At 35.4% G+C, this 27,141-nt stretch overlaps 1 protein-coding gene and 1 long non-coding RNA gene across 3 annotated transcripts in view; one reads left to right on the plus strand and one right to left on the minus strand.

The window, feature by feature from the left end:
• Nucleotides 1-6,317: 6,317 nt before the first annotated feature.
• Nucleotides 6,318-23,723, minus strand: LOC129000864 (uncharacterized). The gene is made up of 3 exons (XR_008491364.1): nt 23,435-23,723; nt 17,053-17,125; nt 6,318-6,440 (listed from the first exon to the last, which is right to left on the minus strand). It is a non-coding gene; the product is annotated as an uncharacterized LOC129000864 (long non-coding RNA).
• A 1,057-nt stretch (nt 23,724-24,780) lies between these two features.
• LOC129000944 (FAD-dependent oxidoreductase domain-containing protein 1-like) overlaps nt 24,781-27,141 on the plus strand; it is a 29,144-nt gene continuing 26,783 nt past the window's right edge. The window contains exons 1-2 of one of the 2 annotated variants that reach the window (XM_054428039.1): nt 24,781-25,494; nt 26,872-27,101. In XM_054428039.1, the coding sequence (XP_054284014.1) occupies nt 25,066-25,494; nt 26,872-27,101 (659 nt within the window). In that variant the 5' untranslated portion in view covers nt 24,781-25,065. The remainder of the gene's footprint in view (nt 25,495-26,871; nt 27,102-27,141) is intronic. The other variant, XM_054428040.1, reaches the window with a different exon arrangement.

Consider the following 27,141-nt stretch of genomic DNA (forward strand, 5'->3'; position numbering starts at 1 on the left):
ATATTAATAATAATTGTTAAAAATAAGATTATCCTTTCCATTTTTCCCCTCAATTTTAAATTCCATCTTTGTATTCAAGATAATGTATTTTATTTACAACCAAAAATATGAGTTGTAAACAAAACATGCATTGGTATGACGGGTATAAGAAGATTATTAATGAATTATATAATGAAGATGACAATGATAATGAATGAATGATGATGAATCTCTTTATGTGTTAACAGATCAAATCTTATATTATACTAGGTGAAACCCGTCGAAATCGACGGTTAGTTTTAAGGCTTACGTTAATTCATCGAACTGCAATAAATTGGGTGAAATATACATATTTTGAGCATTTGGCCTATTAGTCATAGGAGCTATTATGAATGTTATATGGTATCTCTTCCTTTGGAAGAACCTTTAAATATTATTAAAATCGTATTGGTGGATCTTTTGTAGTTGAACACTTCCGTGATTTCATCAGTGTAATATGATTTTATTTCAAAAGAAAATATTTGTCGGGAAGACTTATTCTAACTTCAAAGGGAGGTATATTCGTTACAGTCTAAGTTTGATTTTTCCTTCGTCACGTCGCGTCAGTTCATATCGTACTTCTGTGCCAATGAGTGAACCCTCTAGCATAGTTTCGAGAAATTTACTGTGGGGTTACTGTTAAAGCTGGAATTCCAAAAGCTGTCAATATAATCTCTCTACGGAATGTTAGGTGTAGTGTAATACTTGAAGTGAAGTTGGCTTTTATTCTTGAACTGTTAGGGGCCTCGTAGTAATATGGTCGTAATATGGTCTTGCGGCTTCATTGGCAACAAATGATACAAATGACATACTGTAGGCGAGAGTTAAGAAGTCCTCTGAGCCTTGGCCTATTGTAAAAATGAAGGTGCTTGCTACTCGAAGTCTAGGCGCGCCAAGCAGGTTACTCATGTTCCACGCGGCAGTCAGGGCTCACATCCACTGCTTTAAAACCGAAAGAGCACCTGCAAATACCGCGCAGCAACATACAAACATTGCTGCATATCACTCTGGCTCAGAGGACTTCTTAACTCTCGCCTACAGTAGCAATGGGACATTTTCAAAAAGCAAAAATACTGTAAATTGGCTGTTACGTATATATTGACATTTACATATTGTTAATCAACGTGTCTTATAAAGGATTATGTGATCTAGTTTAAAAGGAATATGACCTTTCTGTCATGACAGTAGCTGCTTAAATAGTATTTTCTCTTTGTACCATATTTTACAGCCAAAATGTCGTGTTATTTTCAATAATGTTACCAAACCAGTGCGCCAAAGTCCGTAATATAGGCAGGTGCAAATAATTTGTCAAGATGGGTACCATTTTAGGCGAGGTTTCTATGTTTGGATTTTATTAGATACGATAAGAGCAGATATTTCTACATAAATATTTGATATGTGTAGAATAATATGATAAAATGTAGGCAAAAGTGGTGAAAAAGGCAGACACCAACCCATACAATAGATATAAGATAGTTCAATAATAAAAAGCCTATTTTAAGAATTGCTGTGATAAAAGGATTTTCCACTGATTTCGTAATGGAACGTTATATTGCAAAACATGACATGATAAAGAAGAAAATTAATTTTAAAATCAGAAAATAACATAGCAAATACTTATTTGGTAGAATTCAGTAACTCCCGATAAATGTGTGTTGTTTGAAATACAATTTAAAAATGAACAGCTGTTTCATTAAAAAGTATTATTTACATGGCCAAAATGTAAACAACTCTGTGGAGGGATCTTTAAAGGCTTCTGGGGCAGAGTTCTAAGGGATTTTGCTTAGTTTTTTCTTTTGATAACTCATCTACAGACCAAGACCCTTCATTGGACACCTCTACAGAGTTTCTACGCCCAGCCGTTCTCTCAAATTAGTGGCGACAAAGTTTCCAATTAAATATTTAGATTCCCCCATGTTAATCTTATGGGAGAAACTCCAACTTTGATGGCCAGTGGGGCAAAGCCTGAGGATTTCTATTACAGGAATTGGTGAAAGGGGGCGTCTACACAAAAAACACTTTATTTTGACACGTCCTTTGTAAAAATCCGTCTATTATTAACGGAGGAGTTGTGTTTCGTAGAAATCGCCTTCACGTGTTATATGTAAGGATTATTCCTCACAAATGTTATCTCAACAGGTGTAATATCTGGGTTTGTTGCTCCTAAGGTCAGGTCCTAGTGATAAGACGGTCAGATGTATCAGGTTGACAGGGGGTGGGGTGGGGATCCATACAGGAAATTACTGCAATGAGTCAAGTGGTGTCTAAGTTGCTTGATGACTATCTTGATGTGGTTAAGTCCTTACTTTGTAATAATTATTGTTATTCTTTTTTTTAAAGAGGTTGAGTGGTCAAATGATTGATAACTGATAAATAAATAATAATAAAAGTTAAATGATTGTGCTTTTAGTGTCCTCTTCAACAATATATTTGGTTAGTGACTGGGACGGGTGGCGTCGTCCTGTTATCCAGGAGGTTGTGGATATTTATAGGCATGCACTGTGGATGCGATACTCTCTGGTGTGGATTAACGTCCGCACGAGTGAGTACTACGACTATCCGCAGTACTATCCTGATAATTAGACCAAGTCGTATATACCAAGGCGAAAATGTGGTTCAGATTCCACTATAAACTGTAGGTCCCTTAGTTGCCATTAGCTGTATGGGCATACTATATTTAAGCGGGTATAATCAACAGCTGTGTCTAAGGAATGTCGGCCTTAGTCACTAACAAGACAACAAGATCGCACAGCTCATCCTACACTCATCTCCATTCATACTTGGCTTAAAATACCTACTTTGTATGGTCGCCATTTCATCGAAAAAGTATTAAAAAAAGAATTAAAAAAGTGTTTAAAACATATGCTTTTGGATTGGAGAAATGTGAGTATAAGTCCTTAGTTTACAATTTTAAATGCCTTTTGAACGTTCATAGCTTTACTTGCATAAAGATACTTTACCTATAATTTAAAACTGTAGTTCAGGCACACTTTTAAAATACACTGTAAAAACTTAGATAATTGGAGCCATAAAAAAATCACAACCGTATTGTTTTGAATCTGCAGACAACTCCTAATAGAATGCGCTAGGGTCTAAAATTATTTTGTAACTTATTTTTTTTATTGCTGACCAGGTTGATGCAGGTTGCAGGTTGATAACAGTTGCTTATGCTCACCATAAGTCATTCCCAAAGTTTGACTTTTTGTATTTGATATTACTTCATTTTGTGTATTTGTTTAGATCAGCAAAATCTGTCGGTGGCTCACATCAAATACGATGATTTTGAAAAAAAATCTGGCTACAAATTTAACATGAGGATGGAATGTCTAGTTGTATTAATAGTCAAAGCTGAGACTTCCTATTCAATACTAAAAACCGTAGCCAGCAAAATCACCTAGAGGAGATCAGCAGAACTAGTTCAGTACTTCTATGCGGTGTCACTCGTAGTGATAATGGCTGGAAGCTCGTGTTGACTTGACTCCTCCTTAAGGATTTGCAGTCAATGGTTGTAGTCTACAACACTCTAGACACTAGCACTCGTAGTTTCAATTCGACGTGCTACTTTAGGGCCAGCAGTACAACTGTCTCGCCGCGAAATACGTCGAAGAGCCACCCTTTTTGGTTGTTATCAATGGGTTAGCACCTAAAATGAGGCACTTTAAGAATATTTTTATCATTCTGTTTTACCATATTATAACTTACTATGATATCAAAATAATATACCTTTATTACAAACTGTAGCTTTATTTTGATAAAAATGTGAGTTTCAAAACTTAGTTCTCCCCAGGAAAGTTATGTACCTGGTTGCATGACATGATGTAGATATACAGGGTGTCCATAAAAAACGTTTCAGGACTTTGGGAAATGAATCCCCATACTAAAAGGAAGAAAAAAGTTTATGGGAAGGTATGTCCGAAAATGCATATTAACCCAGATATCCGCCATTTTGTTTTTTATACAAAAATATTTTTATCTGTGAAGTTTTTTATTCGACGAATATGAAATTTGGTATACATGTTAATATACACAAGACCTATAATAGAAAAAATAATAAAGTTGTTCCGATTGTAAATTTCAAAATGGCGGCAGTTTGAATTTTTCTAACTTAAATAACTCAAAAACGGCTAATTCTATGAAAAAATGTCAAGAATACTTTTTTTTAGCATTTTTAATTTCCTATCAAACGATACCAAGATCAAAAAGATCGGACAAAAGATAACTGAAATATAACGTTTTTTGTGTAAAAATAAGGCAAAGTTAGTAGAGGAACCCTTAATTTTTGCCTTATTTTTACACAAAAAACGTTATATTTCAGTTATCTTTTGTCCGATCTTTTTGATCTTGGTATCGTTTGATAGGAAATTAAAAATGCTAAAAAAAAGTATTCTTGACATTTTTTCATAGAATTAGCCGTTTTTGAGTTATTTAAGTTAGAAAAATTCAAACGGCCGCCATTTTGAAATTTACAATCGGAACAACTTTATTATTTTTTCTATTATAGGTCTTGTGTATATTAACATGTATACCAAATTTCATAATCGTCGAATAAAAAACTTCACAGATAAAAATATTTTTGTATAAAAAACAAAATGGCGGATATCTGGGTTAATATGCATTTTCGGACATACCTTCCCATAAACTTTTTTCTTCCTTTTAGTATGGGGATTCATTTCCCAAAGTCCTGAAACGTTTTTTATGGACACCCTGTATAAACTTTTTAACCTCTTTTAGATATACCTCTTTTAACCTTGCCTTTGCCTGTCCAAATAGACTAGAGATCTGTGCTTGGAACGTATCCAGCAAAGCAAGGGGTGAGCCGGTATAGAAAAAAGGTGAATTGACGAACTTTACTGATAAAATGTTTGCGGCAGTGACCAGGATCCAAACCCACGTCAACACTGCCTTGGGCCCGAAGTCCGTGACGCTACCAACTCATCAGAGTATGTTCCCGTAGTTGGATGTGTATTGTGCTTGCTTTGTAGACAAGTTAAGATCACCACATCTCCCAAACAAAATAAAATAAAGACTTTGATAATAGTATAGTAGGCTATATTACGCTAGTTACTAACTAGTCCGGAAAAAAGGTGTTTACCGGACGAGTGTGGTCGTTCTCATGTGAAACGAATACGAGTGTGGGTTTTACCATACGCGTCTGGTAAACACATTTTGAACGAATTACGGACAATATTTTCACCACACTACGATTGCTTTAGCCGTTTTACAAACGTTAATTGGAGGCTGAAAGCTACGTATTGTTGTCCATGCCAGCTGTCATCGTCATTTGGGGACCGATCAGGTTTTTGCAGCCCTAGGCCCAAAAATCAGGTGTTTGCTTATTTACTTAAAATATTAGTGTATGCATACAAAGGATGTTACAGTATCAATATGAATTGCATTAAACTTGTTTTTTTGTCACTGTCACCGCTGCTTAGCAACTATTTATTACTATTTTCAATGATTCCTCTAAATATTTCTCCATATAACCTTAAAGTTACAATTGTGTTGACTGTTAGTGTGCATACTGTATGTAGGTATTTTCTCAATTTTGTATAGTGTGGTGAAAAATAGCATTCGAACGAAGGGCTGAAAGGGTGTTGCCGACTCGAGATAATTTTTTAAGTGCAAGACAAAGTCAAGAACTTAAAACAATTGAGAGCTCGTTTTACAATTAAAAAATGTGTATAAAAATTTTAAACTAGGCCTAATTGTAAATATAAAAATAGAATTTTTAAAATTCCATTTACCGACACCTAGCGGCCGAACTCATTTTCGGCCCTACTACTACTACTCTAAACTAACCTAAGAATTAATATACCCCTGCTGCAGCAAACCTGCAAACTAAGCAAACTTCCATTTGCCTTATTGGATTTTTACTAAAATTTCTCTTTTAAAAAGTCATAATTATTCCGTATTTAAAATATCATTAGTTTAACGAGTACCTGTCTAGGTTTGCTGCTACAGGGAAGGTTATAAATTGATTTATAGTAAATGTTAATAGTATAATTAATAAAATAAATTAATGTAATAGAGTTAATTAATTAAATATCACTGCATTTGCAAGGTTGGTCATTCTTATAACTGAAAATTCCATGCACTCACAGAAAATATTTTTAATTTTGAAAGAAATAATCAAAACTGAACCAAGTTCATACTTGATGATGTAATTATTTACCTCAATAAATTGGAGGTAGGTGATGATATTAAAATATTCAATCTTAGAGCAGTTATTATTTGCTATTGTATTGATTCTTGCAGCATAATTATATCAGTGATATTATAGAATGTAAGGACGAATGAGGGTTTAAGCAAAATATTTGTTTGTAAATAGTATTTAGTAATTACAAATGTACATTACAGAAAACACGTTATTTTATGAGTCTCTCGTCAGTTTAGGTCTTCATCATCAAACAGGTCATCAAAATCTGAAACATAAAAAAATATAACTTGTATCAAATAAATAGAAAACGTTACACATTAACATTTTTTTAAGGATTCCTGTTTCTGGTTTAAGGATATGTAAAAAGTAGTATCATTGACTATTTATAGTCAAAGGTAGTATAGTCCTGAATCAGATGGGAAACTCACAATGAATCTATCTATAACATTTTGTTCCCAGTCCTTTGAACACTGTTCAGAAAAAGAAACTCTTCAAGGTTGTCTAATTAGTAGGTTGTTACTACTGTGCTGTAAGTTAAGACCATTATTTAATCAGAGTTCAAAACAAATACTAAGTGATAACAGTCTAGTAAACTAAATACTTTAACGCAGTAGTTTTAGGTTATTAACGGTTTCATTTTAAGCAGATCCAGCTCTTAACCTGTCCCAGACAGGAAATGTAGGCGATGCCGGCACTCACCGGTGAGCGTGTAGCGTGGCAGAAGGAACTAGAGCACTCACCAATGAGTGGCCCGCAGCGAACGTGTTTAAACACCAAATTTTGTATATAAGTCCCATGTTACACGAGCAGCTTTGTCGCGGCAGATAAAACGCTCTTGTTGATCACAAATAACGCCGCGTCATCAACACATACGCTCGGTGGTGGAGCTGTTATGTGACGATTGATTGCTACTGATTTGTAACGGGTGTGGGGTGTATGTGTAATAATGGAAAAGTTGTGTGGATAGATGAGGGCTGAAACATGAAATATATATATGTATATTAAATTAATTAATTAGATAGGCTAATTGAGGAATTAGGCAGTGCTGCAACTGTCTTTTTTAAAGGGAAGGTTTTACCCTGAGGCTGATCTGATTGTGCCCATTGCCGTAAACACCCTAAGCCAGCTTTCATTAGCTGTGATTTAGTAATATCTATATAATTAATACGCTACATGAAACTTTGTCGGTTGAACTCCTCCGCCATTTCTTGATCGATTTTATCCATTGACGTCTCATTGGAAAGAGCGTGTCACGTAGATTTGCAAACTGCATTTTTGAACAAGTCCCTTGGGCTCTGCCCCAGTGGCTTTGACAGTTCCCATGTTATCCTTATGAAGAACATAACTGTTTACATTTTGATCAGCTGTATAATTTAATTGCTGATATTTATTTTTCAATTCAATGAAACGCATTGAGTACATTTATTTACTATTTGAGTTTGTGTAAGCATAACCCCCAAGACGGATTGTGTTGTTTTAGTATGGTTGTATCTTAAATTTGTGCATTTATCGTTGTTTTGTGTAGCTATAATTTGTTTTTGTGTTGTTTTTTTTTTAATTCTCAGCACCTGACCCTGGACAATCTCAACTATTAGGTTACAAATGCGTCCTAACACTAGGCCTACCCCAAAACAACTTTTTGTTCTCAATTGGCCCTCTATCAATGACCTGTGTTGTCTGTACATCGAGGCATTTTTAGAAGGAGAAAACCGGCCGGAATGCTTTAGGTTTATCAATAACGAAGATAAACATGGTCTGAGTTACACACCGGTATTTTTTGAGTTGACTCTTTTAAACTCATTGTAAATATGACTGTTATTCATTTTGAAATAACTCCTGTAATACTTTGCGATTGCTCGAATTCGAGCAACATGTACACTAGTTTATAACTAAACCACTACCTGAAAATCTAAGTGCTGCGTTGATATGAATTAACCTAATAAAGAACTTAATAAGATAATAAAAATTAATTAACAACTTAATCAACTTAATAAGACATAGACAAAGACATAGACATAGACATATTTTATTTGCACATAACATTCTTTACATGTGTTACATACAGAATAGGTGCATTGTCAGAGTTCGAATTGTCAGAATATAAAAAATAAAATAGTAATCAAGATGATAGTATAATTAACAAAATTGAATGATAAAACTATTCTAAACTAAAGGGGCATTGTGAAAATCTGCAATTAAATAAAAGGTTCTGTCAATTAAGAGTTCACCTATTTTATCTTTAAAATTATTTTCATTTAGCAATTTATAGTTTGCAGGCAGCACATTGTACAGCCTCAGCCCAGCATATAGTGGACTTTTTTCATAAAGGGTCAAATGGTGCCTTGGAAATCTAAAAATGTTTTCATTTCGAGTATTATATCTATGGTTGATTTGAATTGATTCTGGGAGGTCGTTTTTAGCTGAATGAATGTAGTTTAGTGATTCCAAGATGTACAGTCCTGTTAGGGTGTGGATTTTTAAATTTCGAAAAAGGTTTTTGCATGAACTACGTGGAAGAGAGCTGGTCATAATACGGATAATGCGTTTTTGTAGCCTGAATATTGATTTGACTCCGGTAGCCTGACCCCATAAGATTATACCATACCTCAATACTGATTCTACATAAGCATGATAAACCATTTTCAGAGTTTCTTTAGGAACACAGTCCCTTAAGTGCAGAAATACAATTGACATGGATCTAAGTTTACTTTTTAATTGATTCAGATGTACATCCCATTTAAGTGATTCGTCTATGTAAACACCTAGAAATTTATGAGACTTTGCCAATTTAAGGGATTCAATTTTATTACCATTGTTTCTGACAGAAAATTTTATTGTTTGCGTTTTTTCAAGATTAAGTTTTAATCCATTGTTCAAGAACCAACCTTCCATGTCATGAACCACATTTTCAAGAGAAGATAGCATTTCAGAAGTACTATTATTTTTTATCAAGGCTGTTGTATCATCTGCAAAAAGAATTAGTTCCTGATCAATAGCTTTAGGGAGGTCATTAATGTAAATTAGAAAGAATAGAGGACCTAAGATTGAACCTTGGGGGACACCTGCCGATAGGTTTTCCCATGGCGAATAGTACTTGATCTTATCCAGTGTTATTACAGTTCTTTGTTTTCTATTAGAAAGGTAAGAACTCAATAGAGAGTGACAACTTCCCCTAATACCATAATCACTCAGCTTGAGCTGAAGGACTGAGTGATCAACACAGTCAAAAGCTTTGGACAGGTCACAGAAAACACCAGCTGTAGCCTGAGACCCGTCCAAAGCCTGGGTAACCTCATTTATAAACTGTGTTAGTGCAGAACCTGTGCTTAAATTTTTCCTGAATCCAAATTGTTTGTTATAAAATAGATGATTGCTTTCAAAATAACTAACCAATCTCAAATTTATGACCTTCTCAAATATTTTAGAAAAATTACTCAATACAGAAATTGGACGGTAATTGTTAATATCCGATTTTAGGCCCTTTTTAAATATTGGTGAGATTTGGGAAAGTTTTAGTTTATCCGGAAAAATTCCATGTATTAAACACTGGTTAATAATTTGAGATAAAGGTTCAGCAATGATATTAACAGTGGCTTTTATCAATTTAATTGGGATCTCATCCCAGCCGATTTGTTTTTTAGTGACAGAACAATCTTTTTGATTTCCTCCACATTAGTTAGCCTGAGGCTGCACAATGATATCCCATTATCATTACAGATATGTTTCACTGAAGCATGGACTCCATTGACAGTAGCCTTTTGAACATTTAAGTTACTTACTGTATTCGAAAAAAAATTGTTAAAAACTTTAGCAATACTTCCAGGATTACCAAGCTCATAACCATTTGTATCTTTCAAAACTATTCTTTCTTTTGGTTTTTGGTTTGTATTGCCAAGCTCTTGATTTACAATTTGCCAAGCTGCCTTAGTTTTGTTTTCTGATGTTTTTATAAAATTGCTATTCGCTAGTAATTTTGCTTTTTTTACAACTTTGTTAAATATGTTTTTATAATGCTTAACATATGTAATAAACTGTTGGTCATTACTGAGCTTGGCTTGCATGTGCAATTGTCGTTTTGTTTTACTTGAAATTTTTATACCTTGAGTAATCCAGTTTACAGAGAAAGACTTGGTTTTAGAATTATTACTATTATTTTTAAGAAACTTTGGAGGAAATATAGAATTAAAAGTCAAAAGAAAATCACTTAAAAAGTTGCTAAAGTTTTCATTTGGGTTCAGGACTGGATCAAACATAACATTCTTTACATGTGTTACATACAGAATAGGTGCATTGTCAGAGTTCGAATTGTCAGAATATAAAAAATAAAATAGTAATCAAGATGATAGTATAATTAACAAAATTGAATGATAAAACTATTCTAAACTAAAGGGGCATTGTGAAAATCTGCAATTAAATAAAAGGTTCTGTCAATTAAGAGTTCACCTATTTTATCTTTAAAATTATTTTCATTTAGCAATTTATAGTAAAATTTATATTTTGGTTTAGATATGTACAAAATTCATCAATTTTTCTATTTGAAATTATTCTTTTGGTATAGGAACTTGTATTATTATTATTACCAGTAGTCAAAATATTCTTATATTGCCCAGGGAGGCTCAGGAATATGGCGTTATGGTCAGATAAACCTAAATCAGTATTCAGTTTATGGTCTACTTTATACATTTTTTTTGTAATCATGTTATCTATACAAGTAAATGAATTGGCAGTTATTCTAGTTGGCTCATTAAACTGCAAACAGAAACCATTACATTCAACAATTTCCTTAAACCTACTTGTGATTGCATCATCCTTTAAAATGTTTATATTAAAATCCCCTGTTATAAAAACATTTTTCCTTTTGGCTTTTTTTTGTAAACTAACAAGTAGCTTTTCAAGTTTGTCCAAAAACAATTTACTTGAATTATAATTTGGCACTGTATAAATGGAAAAAAATACTGAATTGAAATCTACAAGTTCGATAGCAGAACATTCAAAAATAAAATCTTCATTTAAATAAGAAAACTCCTGTACAGTTAAGTATTTACAATTATTATCAACTAATATACATGAACCACCCCTTAGGCTACTATTTCTTACATAAGAGTCAGCAATTCTAAAATTATCTATTGTATTGAGTAAAGAAATAGAATCATTATCCAACCAAAGTTCATTTAATGACATGACTTTAATATTTAATTTAGACTGTGATAAAAATAAATTGAGCTCTGATATTTTAGTAGAATTTAACCCTTGACAATTGTAGTGCATTACTAAATTAAATTTACTGTAAGTATCGCTGTTTTTTAATGAATCTGAGCTAATATTACTCTGAGCTTTTACACTGTTGAGATTATAAAATTTGTCTAGAACTAGTTTAGCAGGCATTTGGTCTTTGTCAGGATATCTTAGTTTAAAGACAAATGTAAGCTATTATCTATGGAGGAATCTACATCTATCACCTGATTGCTCTCACCACTTGACACAACACATTTACTCTGCTTTTTGACACTTGACACTGATGGTTTACTCTTCAACACCTCATTGTAGTTGAGATGACCAGGAACCGTTCGGGAGCCTGAGGAGCCAACATCAGGAACTTCTATTGCAGAGGGATGTTGTTGTGTTGAGGGATGTTGTTGTGTTGAGGGATGTTGTTGTGTTGAGGGATGCTGATCCGGTGATGACTGCTGTTGAGAGCTACTAGGTGGTGATTGTAGCTGAAGTTGAAATTGATGTTGTGAAATCACTTCTCTTGATTGTGATACTTTTTGTAATTCTTGTCGAAGTTTGAGGGTGAATTGGGGATGGGAGAGTCCATGATGGAGAACACGCTGAGCTCCTGGTTGCATGTTGGTGACAACTATGACCGGTACACCGGTGATATCATGAAACTCGCTTATCTTCATGGCAAAATGCTCAATCTGCACAAGATCTCGGACACACCCCATTGGGGAGCAGATTAGCACTCTGAAGCTCTTAGTCTTAATGTTATCTGTAAGATCTTTGAAAGCAGAGTAATAAGTATCCAGTGTGGGTTTGCCGTTGAAGTGTTCTTTGGTTATAAGGCTATATACCGTTGCTTGTTTAGGATTGGTCCTTTGGCCTTTGGCCTTAATAATGAACTAACTATGGAATATTGAAATTTTGATTGAGGTAATGTTATGAAGGAATACATTACTTTGATTGACAGCAGAGAACAACTAAACAATTTAGTGCCATATGATTTTTTTACATTGTTCAACAAGTTTGATGTCTTAAAATCCAAAACTACATCCTAAAGCCCCTGGATTCTCCCCGACAACACCTAACTAAGGTTAAACTATTTCATAATTACGATTTGGTCCAAACTTAATAATTTAACTCCTTTTCTTTAAATACTTATCAAGAATACTGTAGGGGGCTAAGGGGGTGCAGTAGTTCCTCGGACAGCCATGGCTGCTTAGATAGAACTGAGCAACTACTTTACTCCCAGGGGCATCAGAAATGGTGCTCAAGACCGCCCGGGAAGGCCAATACAAAATGAAGTGCAGGCCTGTGTAGTCCGATGACTGCATCGCACATGTCGTGGCCCCTGTCGTGCTAATCTTGGTGGATCTAGGCTGGAGTCCCAAATGACTCCCTGGAGGGGGCAGCAGCACCTCCAGTACTGGGTGATCGTAACTGGTCTGGGACAAAGCTTGCTTCTCTGAGAACAAGACGCTCACCCAGACGTTCAGTTACAGCAGGAGCTATGTCTGAGCACTGCGGGCCCTGGGCTAAGCTGTGATGCGACCTGTGCTGAGAGTATCGCGGCACTGGGGGCCTAATACTCAGTGTCTGTAATGGAGCCTTCTAGGAACCAGGGGGAACCCAGTTGTATGAACCCCTTACCTTTCTAATCAGGTCACTGGGGAGGTGAACCTTTAGATACCCTGTACTCATGGGAACAAAATGGAAGTCCAGGAAATTAACTTAATTAACAAAAAAAAAAACAACCAAACATTGTTACCAATATGACCAATTAACATGTATCAATATATATATTGTATTATGGATATTGTAGCAAGGAGAGTGTGAACGACAGGTCGAAAACACTCCTATTGCTAGTCTGAACGTAGACGATCTGACCCCGATGGAGGAGGAAGGTCTACTAAAATCTGACAATGAAGTTCACGGAGACCAGAAGGGGGGAAAAACTACTTTCCAGGGGAGACTTGCGAAGACGGCGGATAGCGGATGCTTTAGCCAAATGCGAAAAGGTGCTATCCAGAAGTGAGAGGAGGCTGGCGTGGGCTGCCAAGCACCCGAACCCTGCTCCTTGCAAAGCCAGTTCCCCTGGGAACCAGGATGCAGGGAAAAAGCAGGGAAAGGGCAGAACCCCCAAAGCCGACTCCATTGAAGCCTAAACCTAAACTAAGTTCTAAACCTGTGTTCTAACCTCTCTACATTATTGTGAAAGGAGAGGCATGATGGCAGCCTACCGAATGGATTGCAGTGGATACTGGAAGTATAATGCCTCCAGTGAGCATACAAGAATTGTGGACAAGGTGCAGATGAACACCTTGGAAATGTATCCAGACAGGATGGTGAAGATCAAAGATCTAGAAAACCATACAATGTCAACATTGTTGACAGGGCTGCCTGGGACAAGTATGAACCTGAAAACATGAAAAGGGGGATGACTTGGTGTATGGATGGCTCAAAAAAGCCAACAGGCACTGGGGCGGGAATATATGGAGTCAGACCCAAGGCGCAGTTTTGGCGAAACTGCATCTGTATTCCAGGCAGAAGTTGTTGCCCTGTCCGAGTTTGCAAGAGTGTGTTTGAAGCGTGGTCTGACAGGCTACGTCATATACATGAACTCGGACAGCAAAGGAGCACTAATGGCACTTGACAGTTTTGACTTTACCTCAAAGGCAGTATGGGACTGTCATCAGGCCGTGAAAGCTCTGGGAGAGAACAACAAGGTTATCCTTAGTTGGGTTCCAAGACACAAAGGTATTGCTGGCAATGAGGGAGCTGACAAATGGGCAAACAACGGAGCTGAAAGGCCACTCATGGATCTCGAGCCGACGTGTGGTATTGCTTACAACACAGCACGGAGAGCTGTTTGCCAGTGGATGGGCATTGAAGATCGAAGGAGCTGGGAAAGACCAGAAGGCAACATACAGTCAAAGAGAATGCTGCAGACACCTACTGATGCGATAGCGGCAGATGCCCTTGGACTGAAAGGTAGACCCCCAAGCGCGGAAGGTGGGGTGTGGGCGCTGCGGAAGGTGGTTGGCTTCATCAGCGGCCATCGGGTATTCCGCAGTAATCCACACAAAATGGGAATTAAAGTTGAAAGCTTCTTATGTAGAAAATGTGGAGAGGAGGAGGAGACAGCCTTCCACGTGATAATTATGTGCCCAGCCCTACAGGTCTGCGCATGAGATCCCTTGGCCTATCGACTGGAGATCAAAGCAAAGAACATGCCCCATACTCAAAAGGATCTCATGGTTCACAAAGGACCTGGGATTTGATGGAGAATGAGTGTCTGTGAATGAGGATGCACAAAAACCTGTTCCAGCTGCGATGCAATCCCATGGTTACTTGTAAGCCTGGCCCTCTGTTAAAAAAAAGAATACTGTAATTCCTAGAAGTCTGAAAGGAATGCCAACACTAGGGTAGGAAGTGGTGGAAGTGGTGGTAGGGTAGGAGTAGTTTTACCGTTTTAGTCGTATTAACTTCTGCAGTGCTCTTCAATCTGACATTGGTTGTAGCCAGACTGAAAGGGATTTTGGCCAGTACATTTTGCTTGCACGCTGGGTATATATGAAACGGTGACACACACAGCACCGTTATACGAGTAGCAAAAATGCCGTGACAGGTACCAAGGATTCCGGAAGGCTGCCGAATAAGCGCTCCAGATAGACAATCTGCAGATCAGTTCAGTCTTTCGGTTGTATCGGTTTCCACTATTAGTACAAAACATATCGTGATGGCACCAGAAGGAGGAGAGGTGTTGGGAACACACAATGTACTATGTAGCCGGTTGTCTTCGGCTAAAATTGTACGGCAAATGTTTTATGTAGATATTTGCTGGACAGCTTTCAACCTCTAAAATAAACTTATCGGCGCCAAACACAATCACACACTTGATGCTGACCACAACAAAAAAACTGAAACCGGCGAATTCGCTCACCTCAGTTAACAAGAGGTAGCAGATCTGCAGCTTCACATCTGCATAACAGCAAATGTTGTCACTAGCGTTATTTCTGCCAAGTATTTCCTGCCAGTTTACCGGTCCAGACACATTTTTTACGGTGACTTTACAAGGGATGACGCAACAGATAAAATAAATTTAATTGTATTTTTATTTCTTATGTCAGATTAAGTGTAAGAAAGGGCCAAAATACCTCAAAATAAATAATTGATACAGTAAAAATACTCTTTTAACCGCCTCTGTTAAATCAAAACCCTGGTAAACAAAATCCAAGATCAAAGTTCAAATTAATTAGAGAAATGAAAAAGCTACACAACAGGATTTGTCCGACGTTACACAGGTAGTTGGCCCGCTTTGCCAACCTCGTGTGATGGAGCAGAGGACAACACGGATCATACCAGGATAGAGATAGAAGAGTATAAAACAAACTGTTAATTATTTTAAGAAATATATTTTTGTAACTAAGTTGTTGATGTGTCATGTAAGAGATAACAGGCAAAAATACATGTACAATTTAAGTTAATTTACAATTATGTTGTTAATAATAACTAAAAAAAACTTAATTACAGTAAAACCTCACTAACTCGACACCCGGTGATTTGACAGTCTGTGTAACTCGACTGTCAACAGCACATCTAGCTGGCTTTGTCTTACTAGTGAAATGAAATGAAAAATGTCTTTATTTAAGAGGTGAAGTTAGTACTAGCAAGTCCTCTCTAGCACTTAACCTCTAAAACATAAATAAACTATCCACTACATAAATAAAATTAATAATCTAAAGTACCATATTATAACATGATGAAATTAAATTTACTAACCCTTAAAAGTCCATTCACACAAGCCGCCAACAACCCGCCACACCATCCCCATAAACTCACTCATGTCTGCTGCTCAAAATAATCGATTTTGTCTCTGCCCCAAACCTTGCACAGTTCTCTATGGATTTTATATAGTCAGGAAGAAAATTCCACATTCGAATTGCAGATACTACGAAAGATTATTGATTAAAAAATGCTGTGTGTGTAGATAAAAGAAGATAGCCTCTACAAGTGGAACGAGTGCTGATGTCAGAAATAAAATGGAAGTATTACAGTAGAGTCCGGCAAACTCGGCACTGGATAACCCGGCAGTCTGGATAACTCAGCCATCACCTGGCTCAGAAAATTAACGATTTTTTGAGTCCGAGTTAAACATGGACACAAGCCAGATCAAGTATAATCATTTGCAACTCGTACTAAGGATTTGTTGCACTATATCTGATGACTTAATACTGACTTGTAATATAAATCTAATTGAAGTAGGCGGTTAAATAGCTTAAAAATTGTATTGCTCTTATTTTTAGCTCTAGTTTTTGATAACGCGGTATTTCACAAACTCGACACCCTTCACATTACGCCGAGTTTGTGGGACTCTACTGTAGTACATTCGAGTTTTCAAACACGGCTGAAGATTGTTTACTCAATATGTAAAAATACTCATGCAAGTAATGAATTAATATGTAAAAAAATTTATCTGTTAGCTTATTTCATCTATTAAAACCCATGAAAAATGTAAATGTTCTGGATAACTCGACAACCTTGTTATCAGTTGACAACCAAGTTTGGGAACTTGACAACCTCTAAGTTCACAAATTGTCGAGTTAGTGATGTTTTACTCTAAGATTTCAAGGTTAAAATAACAACAGGCTGCTTACCGTTATAGAAGTCTGCATGGACAGTTTTCTCATTAGCAGCTAAATCAACCAACAAACTGGTGGGCCCCCCAGCCTAAAACAAGGTAAAGATTGTATGTAAAAACATGACAGAAAGATAAAAATCCCTCTTCACCTTGATATAAATAAATATTTTTTTTTAATAGGTTGGCGGCCTCTTTTAACCTTGCATTTGCCCGTCCACATAGACTACAGATCTGTGCGTGGAACGTATCCAGCAAAGCAAGGGGTGAGCCGGTACAGTACGAAGGTGAACTCTACTGATACATTTTAGTGGCAATGACCAGGATCCGAAGCCACGACCCACGAATCACTGCCCTGGTCCTTAGTCCGTGACGCTACCAACTAAGCCACGGTAATATTGTAAAATGTTGTAGACCTATTAGTAAGGTTAGCTTGTTTATGAATACATTTCGATCAAACTTGGCAAATTTATTTATTTTAGCCTATAAGTTACTAAGTTTAAGCTTTTCCTTGTAGCAGCAAACCTAGGTACTCGTTAAACCTAATGTTATTTGAATAGTTTTAATTGAAAATCAATTCAGTGAAATGGAAATTCACTTAGTCAGCAGGTTTGCTGGGGTACACTTCCATATGGGTCGCCGGAATGGTCGCCCCCGGAAACATCACCCCCCAGGCTAAACGTGACGTCACGAAACCAGACAACCAGCTGGTATAAAATCTATGTCCGCGACCGGAATCGTTCCCCCCCAAGGGCTTGACAAGTAATTTATCAAAATCTATTTGATATGAACTAATTATGTTATTAATTTTAATTCAAACAAGTAGAAACGGAAAGGTCTTCCCCGGCAAGGCATCCCCTATGTACACCCCGGAATCGTCCCCCCCTGAAACGCTACCCCTAGTAGGGCTGGGCTGCTCGGCAGCCTACCTGCTGCCCGTCCTCCTCAGTCCATTGTTCTGAGGGTCGGCCGCTCGTTCATTATTATTGTCGCTTGGACAACAGCTTTTCCACAGAAGAAAATTGCAGACGCTGTGGTGGAATATCAATCAGTAGATTTAGATGTGTATGAACTTCTAAGACAACTAAATAATGCGAGCAAAGATTGACTAAAAAATTATTCTTTTATACTTAATTCATAACCAACGATAATGCGTAAACTATACATTTTTTCTGTTGCATTAAATGGTAGTTATACTTATCAACATCAGTAAATTTACCTTACACCCTATGGTAATTGTTAAGCAACACATTTGTTAAAAATAGAATAATTTCTAAATGTATTAAAAATGAATCGCATTGCTTTAGGTTTGGCCCCGATTTAATTAATAATTTGAAAATTAGAAAAAAATTATTAAATAAGAATAAACATAATAATATCTTTTAGGGGATTAATCCCTTAAACTTATCGAAATAATTAATTGTTAGTAATTACAAATATGTAAATGATACTATTCTAAAGGTTATGCCAAAAAGTACCTTTATTCAGAAACAGTACGCCTAGGCTAGTTTCATCACTGGAATAGAGTCAAAATATAATGAAAGTATAATCAAAATATCAGAATCACTTTAAATCGAGAAGAGGACTTGCAATCAGTGTTGATATACCAATAAATTAGTTTTGTTATAAGATGTATATGTTTAGAAAACCGTTTTGCTACTGAAGTTTGCAAAATTAGGTTTCATTATTACTAAGGAGAATATAGGCCTATACGTGAGTTTAAATTTTTAATATGTAATCAAAATTTGAAATGTTGAGCTGTAAACTTGTATTACATCGCTTAAACGATAGTAACATTCGTATATACTCCAATTAATGTATCACAAAGTGCCAATTATAATTAAAAATACCCCCGACACAGCAAACCTGCAGACTAAGCGAATTTCCACTTGCCTGATTGGATTTACGCTAAAATGTCTCTGTAAAAATATCACATTTATTCCCTATTTAAATAACATTAGTTAAATATATATATCAATATCAATATCAATTGATATGGGGACGCCACCTAGGTGCGTATTTTAACCCAAATATGAGTGTAGAATGGTGTGAGATGATCTGTGTAGCTTTGTTACTGACTAAGATCAGCTGTTTCATTAGCCAGGACCATTTATTTAAAGCCCTGGGTCCAGTTTTGAACTATCAAAGTTTAACGAGTACTTAGGTTTGCTGCAACAGGGAGGGTAAAAAGGTGTTTTTTTTTTTGTAAAATGATAATAGTTTAGTATGAAATGAATGCATTTTCCAAATTTGATTAAAATATGTATATAAACAAGCAAACTACAACAGTTTACTTATTCTAAGTATAACATTGAAATTTTAAATTTACAGATTTTTGGAATTTTCTCCGTAACCATTAAGCGCATAATTAACGCTTCAATATACTAAATTATTAGGTTTTTTTAAGCTCTACAAAATGGTTTATAAAGAAATTGCTAAATTTTAACTTTTTATTGTCAAAAATGGGAAAACCCAATTTTTACCCCATAAAACCCCCCATAAACCCCCGTTCCCTTGGTTCGATCAAGCTGGTTCGCGAGCTCGTTCGAATAAACGTAGGTTTACACGCTTGTACCAAATTATATCAAATTTATGAATTTGAACGGGTGGTGTTTTTGGCATCTAGGGACCTCAAAACGAAAAAGTAAATCGGTCCCGGGTCCAGGTCTTACCATGAGTACTACGGTAATAGCTTATTCCCTATAGGGGAAATTCGCTAACACAAATTTAGGATTTTGTAACAAAGTTTGGAAGACAGGTACTTAAATTGAGAAATAAATACACACAATGAGTACTAAATCGTCTATTAGGCCTATACATTTTAATTATGGAAAGAAAATACAAAAATATAACTGAATAACAATTTAATATTCTACAAAGTGTCAAGGAATTTATACACTACCGGTACAAGCTTAATTTACAATATAATTTAAAACAATAAAATATATCAAAATCAAAATCAAGAGCACAAAAAGAAGAAAAAAGCATAAAGATAAATTTTTTGTGTTACGCACTTTAAATTTATGTGTTTTGTTTCTTATTCTTATTTTTATTTCTTTTTATAAATACAAATTTTGCTACTGTAGTACCTTTACCTATTTGGTAGTGTTTGGACACCTTCTTATATGGGAAAAGGTTGAAAAATATGTTGATAATATTTCAAATTATCAAATCAAATATTTAGTCATTTTAACTACGTAAAAAATAATGTAAGTAAATAATTAAATATATTTTCTTAAATTGTTTTTGGCAACAAATAAATCATTAAAAACCTGGTAAACATTAAAGATCAAGAGCACAACAAATAAAGGAAAGCAAAAAGAAAAATCATTTGTGTCCTAAATAAAAAATGGCTTTAATACAAAACAACACGTTTTACTAAGTTGTAGAATATGCCTACGGTTATCTGTAAATATCAACCTATGCTCTTATTTAAGATTTCCTTCTGACTCCTTGCGGGATGTCCCCATTATATGACAGAAAACTGACAGTCTTTAAAACGTTGTTTTTAGGTGTGGTGTTTATGTACCAAATCTTATTGATTTATCTATTGCCGTTTTGAAAATATTAAGCCCATGCGGGACTTTATAAATACACCCTGTATATGTGACCGTGAGCGCGGTAACTCGGGCAACAACGCTGCGAGTTTGATGAGATATGTTACAAACGTGTAAGCCTAAGTTTATTAGAACGAGTTCGTGAACCAGCATAATCGGACTATGGGGACGGGTGTGTCTGAATTGCGAACACCTCCAAAATGCTGGAGACTGAACATAAGTCGCCAAGATTGCGCACAAATATTCGGAATCGGGGAAAATGGATGAGTCACTGTTTCTTGTAATTTATGGAAGATTTAATACAATTGTTTTAAATGTAATGTTTTAAGACTTGACTTGGCATGTACAAAAACGCAAAGAGTGGAAAAGTAAACGGATAAGCAAGAATTCATATGGGTGGGTTTCATCGATTTCCACTAGAGTGTGCAATTAATTGTGATATATTATATATTTAAACGTGACAGAGTTTTTTTTTTTCATTTCAGGATTCTGAATCAACCACTTTCGCGATTTCGTGATTTTTGTGTTGAAATAAATATAATTTTCTAAGGAAGGGAATGTCAATGCCATGATTTCATTTTTTTAAGTTTAATTTTTTTAGTCTAGCAGCCGACGCTAATAATTTAAAGTCGTTTCAGTGCTGTTTTAACTAACAGCTGGTTTCAAACTGTCATTGACGTTTTTATGTTACAAGTAGTTTACTTAAATAATTGATCGTCGGTGTTTGCCCGCATACTGTTTCAATTTTAAATGTTGTTTTTTCCTACCGTAACGGATCAGCGTATTCAGGAAATCTGTAGATTTGAACTATACATCTCTAATACTTCTACCCTTGGGTAAAATCAAGATTTGTCTGAAATCAAATCTGTGTAAGTAGGCCTATAAGTTTATGCCATGAAAGTTATGTCATGTTTGTAGAATGTGTGTAGTCTATATCGATATACCAAAATTTCGAGGGTTATAAAAATGTAAACCGGTGTAGCAGGTATCTAGAAAACACTGGGGAAAATCCCCTACCATATTTTGAGCTGATTTCATTGTTAGTGCAACTTCAGAGTATACTTTTTACAAATTACATTACCATTTTCAAAATCTGTTTAAAACTAAATGAGGCGTTCTGTTCACAAATTAACCCCTTCCAAATTAATTAAGTACATAGGCTAGATAACACTGATAATTATGAATTATGTTAATGCACGAATTATGGTAAAAAGATGAAACTGACTTTAGTAAATAACTAACTAAACTTTTCCTTGACTATGTTAAACAAACGTATTTGGCTCAGGTATTCTTGGGAGGGATACCTGAAGTAGGGAAGTCTAAGCTATTTTACAAAAAATACTTCCCGCTATAAATACAGTTGTACTCTACGAATTAATAGTCTGCAAATTACAGACGAATTCCATAAATCAATACTCTGAGAATAGTGGATACTATACTTAGGATTATGTTCTCTTGCAAACTTTTAAGTTATACGTATTAATATTCTGCGAACTACAGGTAGATTTAAATGTGTAACTTTCAAAACAATGGGCGACCGTTCATGGAATAACTGTACTACTTCAATGTCAATTTAGTTATTTAATATCAGCAGTGTGAAATCATGAAATAAAGTGAATGTGACACTGTTGCTTGCTTCTCTGTCAACGCAAACGTAAACAGTGTGAGCTTTTTCCCGTTTATTGCCGAAGAAACTAACCAATATTTACTTTCTAAATTCTTTTCACGGGAAAGAGTCCTTCACCAATATCAAATCAGGAATATTCTCAATGCATTTATTTTACCATAAAATCCAGACAATTATTTAAATGTATAAAAATTATATACAGCATTTATTGCTCAATGTTTACAATTTACGAATTAGGAAATGTGAAAATATGTTGTCAAGTGTGTACTGACTGTATTATGATGTTGAGTGGTTGAAGCATGCTCATATTAATACGAGTTGATTCCTTACTTAATTGTCACTATTACTATAAACATTTTATTTCATTTCCACGTTTTTCAAATACATTTTATACGTTGACGGAAAAAAACTATATGTAATTTATACATCATTTTGATGTATAAAATTAAGGGGAAATGTCTAGAGAAAGCACAATATCAAAGTGTTAATTTGTATTTATCTTAATATCCACAACATTTGCGTAATAATACCAAATCCTTCCCATTCTTGCGAGTTCAGTCGAGCGGTGGTAATATGGGACAGTCCTACCCTTGTGAACAATAGCTGGCTCGAGTCACAAGCCCAAGCCCTACAGCAGGTATACCGGGGGAGATCATGGCAGGGGGGGACCTTTCCGGGGTGTGCATTTTGAAAACGATCGGGGTTAACGTATCCGGTTAACATAAATTCTAATTAGAAAATCTGGTAATTGTATATGATAAGTGAATGTAATTATCTAATTAATACGCAAACTCAAAAATAACTCGTCATATCGACGGGTGCATGCTGCAACTGAAATTGAGTGTCCGCGGCCGGAAACATCACCCCCCGGTCTCTGACGTCAATATGACGTAGGGGGGTGATGTTTCCGGGGGCGACCTTTCCGCGTCCCCCTTCCATATCTGTTGGCACAAACAACCGAATGAGTAATATTGATTATTCAATTGTTTAATTTGATATATCATTTGGTTAGTAAGGTTAGGTTAACATTACCTAACTAACCAAACGATATATCGATCGATATTTTCATTCGGTTGTTTGTGCCAACAGATATGGAAGTGTACCCGTTTGCTGCGGTGGGGGTATGGGTACAGTTTCTTAACTGGGCTATACTAATATTGCTAATATCGATTGAAACTTTATTTGTATCTTTAAGTTTGCAAACTTTAAAAACTTACATCTTCTAAGTCCATTCCAAACCCAGCACCTTCCGGAAACATTTCATCTGCAACGATAGCTGTAATAGGTTTCATCTTGGGTTCAACGACAGAAAGCCAAGGTGATGATTCCACTTTGGCAAATTAAATTACTAAAATACTAAGGAACTTCAAGCAAAGAAAGCAAATTAACAAGTGATATGATGCTAAATAGTATACTCGTTTTCCCGTGGATGATAAACAAAAGATTTTTACTGTTTAGGTTATTGGGTTCTGTCTGTAAACAAAACAACACGAACACAAACACTGCACTGACTGTGTGTGTGATGTATGACTAGACTAGACTGACTGACTAGCGGAGCGGAAGATTGATGGATTGGATGGAGACGAAAGACAAACAAGAAAATAGAAAGTTGCACATGTAAACAAGGGCACACTCAGGGTTTTTTATCTATGCAGCTTCATAGTAAATAATAAAATGTTACATTGTACCATAGACTAACCAACACTAGGAGTATGTTTTATCTATGATTGTACATACTTCAAATTAGACCAGAAAAAGTGTGAGTCCAAATAAAATTATTGATATGAAGAGAACAAAATTTAAAGCTTTTTGATTGATGATAATATCAATAAAATATTATCGATCAATCATTGAGATGGGGACGCCACCCATGGGGGTTTTCTTCCACCCAGGGTGACCATGGATCTACCAAGGTCGCCACCTAGGTGCGAATTTTAACCCAAATGTTAGTGAAGGAAGGACGAGTGTAGAATGGTGTTAGATGATCTGTGTAGCTTTGCTACTAACTAATATCAGCATTTGTACATATCCTTTTTGAAAATTATTATCCATGATACATTGAGGTTCACTAATGAGAAAACATTTATATTGCAAACATCAAAATTAATCAGTCTTCCTAGCAGCTGTTATGAGCTGTTATGATCCTTCAATATTTTAAGTGTATATTTTTTTCTGTGTCATTGGCAACCTTTTTGAAGGCAGACGTGTTTATTTTTATAAATAAATATTGCATGGCATTTACTTATTGTTCCACATATTCTAGAACAGATTGTAAGTAAACAAAAAAAAATTAATAATAAAAGCCAGGGTAATTAATACGCTAAATTAATTTATTTATAGCTAGAACAGCTGGGTCCAGTTTTTAACCATTCACAGGACATAAACATATCTCAAGATCGGTAATATGTTCAGACATGATTAAATAATAGGTTTGTATGTATTACACAATCAATACATACATTTGCAATACATTTTGGTGTTGGTTGTGTGGCCAATCTGACTAGCAGACGATGCGTGATGCCTGCGTCTTGCCTTGCGTCGTCTTGTCCATTGTCCATGTTGATGTTATCTATCTTACACTACGTACTTTGTGAACTATCTCTCTCACAAAATTCATTCCAATTAATTATTTTACAAGTATCCTAAGATCGGCGTCAGACCATTAAGTGCTAATATTATCTTATCAAAATGTGATGACCTTCTCCCCTTAAATTTTGTAAAGCAGTGGCTATTATTTTCAGAGTCCTAACCTCACTGTTAATACACAGTGTAATTTATTATAATTTTTTAAAAACTAATAAGTTTTGATTCCTTAAGTTGTGACTTTATATTTTAGTTTCATTTAAGAATGTCGCATCTTGCGATAGAGCTTTCCAAAATGGGTAGATGTTTTAGTTTACTTCTCAGAAATAGGGCTATCTCAAAATATAAACTTAAAAGTAGAACAACTATTAATTCACATCTTGAAAATAGACTTGTAGTGAATTTCTATAGTTCTAAACCACCTGATGATGAAGACAACCCAATAAAGAGGGCTTTTAGGGTGTTGAAAGGTGACTTAAAGTATACATTAGATTTGGTTGACGGTAATCTCAGAGAAGAAGATTTAGGAAGAAGAAATTTGATTCCAAATCACTGTGATGTTTTAATTGTTGGGGGAGGTGTTATAGGCTCTTCAATTGCTTATTGGCTGAAAAAGCGAGCACTTAATGGTCTGAGCGTCATCGTGTTAGAGAAAGATCCATCGGTAATAAATTTTAATGCTAGTGATAATGAGGTATGATTAAATTAATATAAGTTACATATGTAGCCTACATTTACTTTGTTTTAATGTGTCACGGGTACCTGTGACGATTTTATTTTGTAATGTTAATGTTGAATTCATAATTTACCAAGCTGAGAATTTTGTCTATAAACTTCAGATTTAGCAGAAGATTTGACTACTGTATTGATAACACCAGACATTCCATTCTCATGTTAAAGTTGTCACCAGTTTCCTAACCAAAATCGTAGTAGTTTGATATGAGCTGCTGACAGATTGACCTGAATCAAAATTACTAGATTTCGTTTGACTAGGCCTACATGAACTATTTACCAAGTAAAACTAATGGAATGACTTTTGGGGCCTACTAACTTATATTGTGAGCTACAGTAACTTTTATGACCTATAAACTTGTCAGAAAAAAGATAAAAAAATAAATAAGGAAGAAAATAGAATTTTAGACAATAGGTAGTACATTTTGTAACTGACGTATTGCGTAAACATTGGGAGAAAGGGAGACAAAAAGCACACAAAATTGGGTTTGTGAACGTTGGTATTTTATTTCCAAAGTAGTGAACCCATACTTTATTAATGGCTAAAGACACTCTCGCCAATCCAGTGAACACAATAAAACATTTTTAATCTTGATTGGTACTCTAGTTTTCTTGGAGTAGGTCGCATAAATTGGAACTTTGGCGTCACAGACACAATGAGAAACAAACGGACAGACATGCAGAAATTGAGATAAGACTCGTTTTGGCTTTCTTAGGGTATAAAACGTAAAAATAACCAAAAACTTCATGATTCTACGCAACGTAGGTAAAGACAAAACTATAATTTTATTTAAATAGATTTTTAGCATTACAGCGTACAATAGCTGCAGTTGACTTCAAATTATTCTTCCTTCAGTTACCTAACAATGTACATGTTATCTCACTGATTTGAGAAAGCAAAGTGGCCAATTCGCTCATCAGTGACAATGTCAACATTGTCTCACTCTAATTACTTTGTCTCACTCCGGATTTGCAACAAGAAGGCACGAAATAGTGAGCGCGTAACATGCAGACAAGGTCGTATGCACACGAAATACGTTGGCAGTACTGGCTGTAAATCCGCTGGTCAGCTGTTGTACTGTTGTATTTATTTGTCACTTCACATTAAATGTCACGTTAAAAGTTATGTCACTTCTGTGTAAAAATATGTTACGTTTCTTTACCAATTTATTTGTTTTATGGTAACTGTAGGAAAAATATAATGTGCAACTCGAGTGCAAAGTGCAATTGCTCACTAGTTGCACAAATAACTATAAACCACCATATAACAGCTGTTTAAAATGTCTTAATCTTAGAAGTTTCATATAAAATCTTTGTTTATCTAAATAATTTTTTACAGTATGCACACTGTTCGACTGTATTGTCATGTGGGGGTGTGCGGCAGCAGTTTTCATTGCCTGAGAACATCGAAATGTCTATGTTTGGAGCAGACTTTCTTCGCAACATCAAAGAATATCTTGGAATTGAAGGCCAGGACGCACCTGATGTACAGTTTACACCGCAAGGCTATTTATTTCTTGCAACGCAAAAAGGTGCCCACATACTTGAAGAAAATTCAAAAATTCAAAAGTAAGTACCCTATAACGTTCAAGTAATTTAATTATGAGAT

Source organism: Macrosteles quadrilineatus, unplaced genomic scaffold (assembly GCF_028750875.1).
Source record: "Macrosteles quadrilineatus isolate MER2022 unplaced genomic scaffold, UCM_ALF_1.0 Scaffold_8__2_contigs__length_117827958, whole genome shotgun sequence".
NCBI lineage: Eukaryota > Metazoa > Arthropoda > Insecta > Hemiptera > Cicadellidae > Macrosteles > Macrosteles quadrilineatus.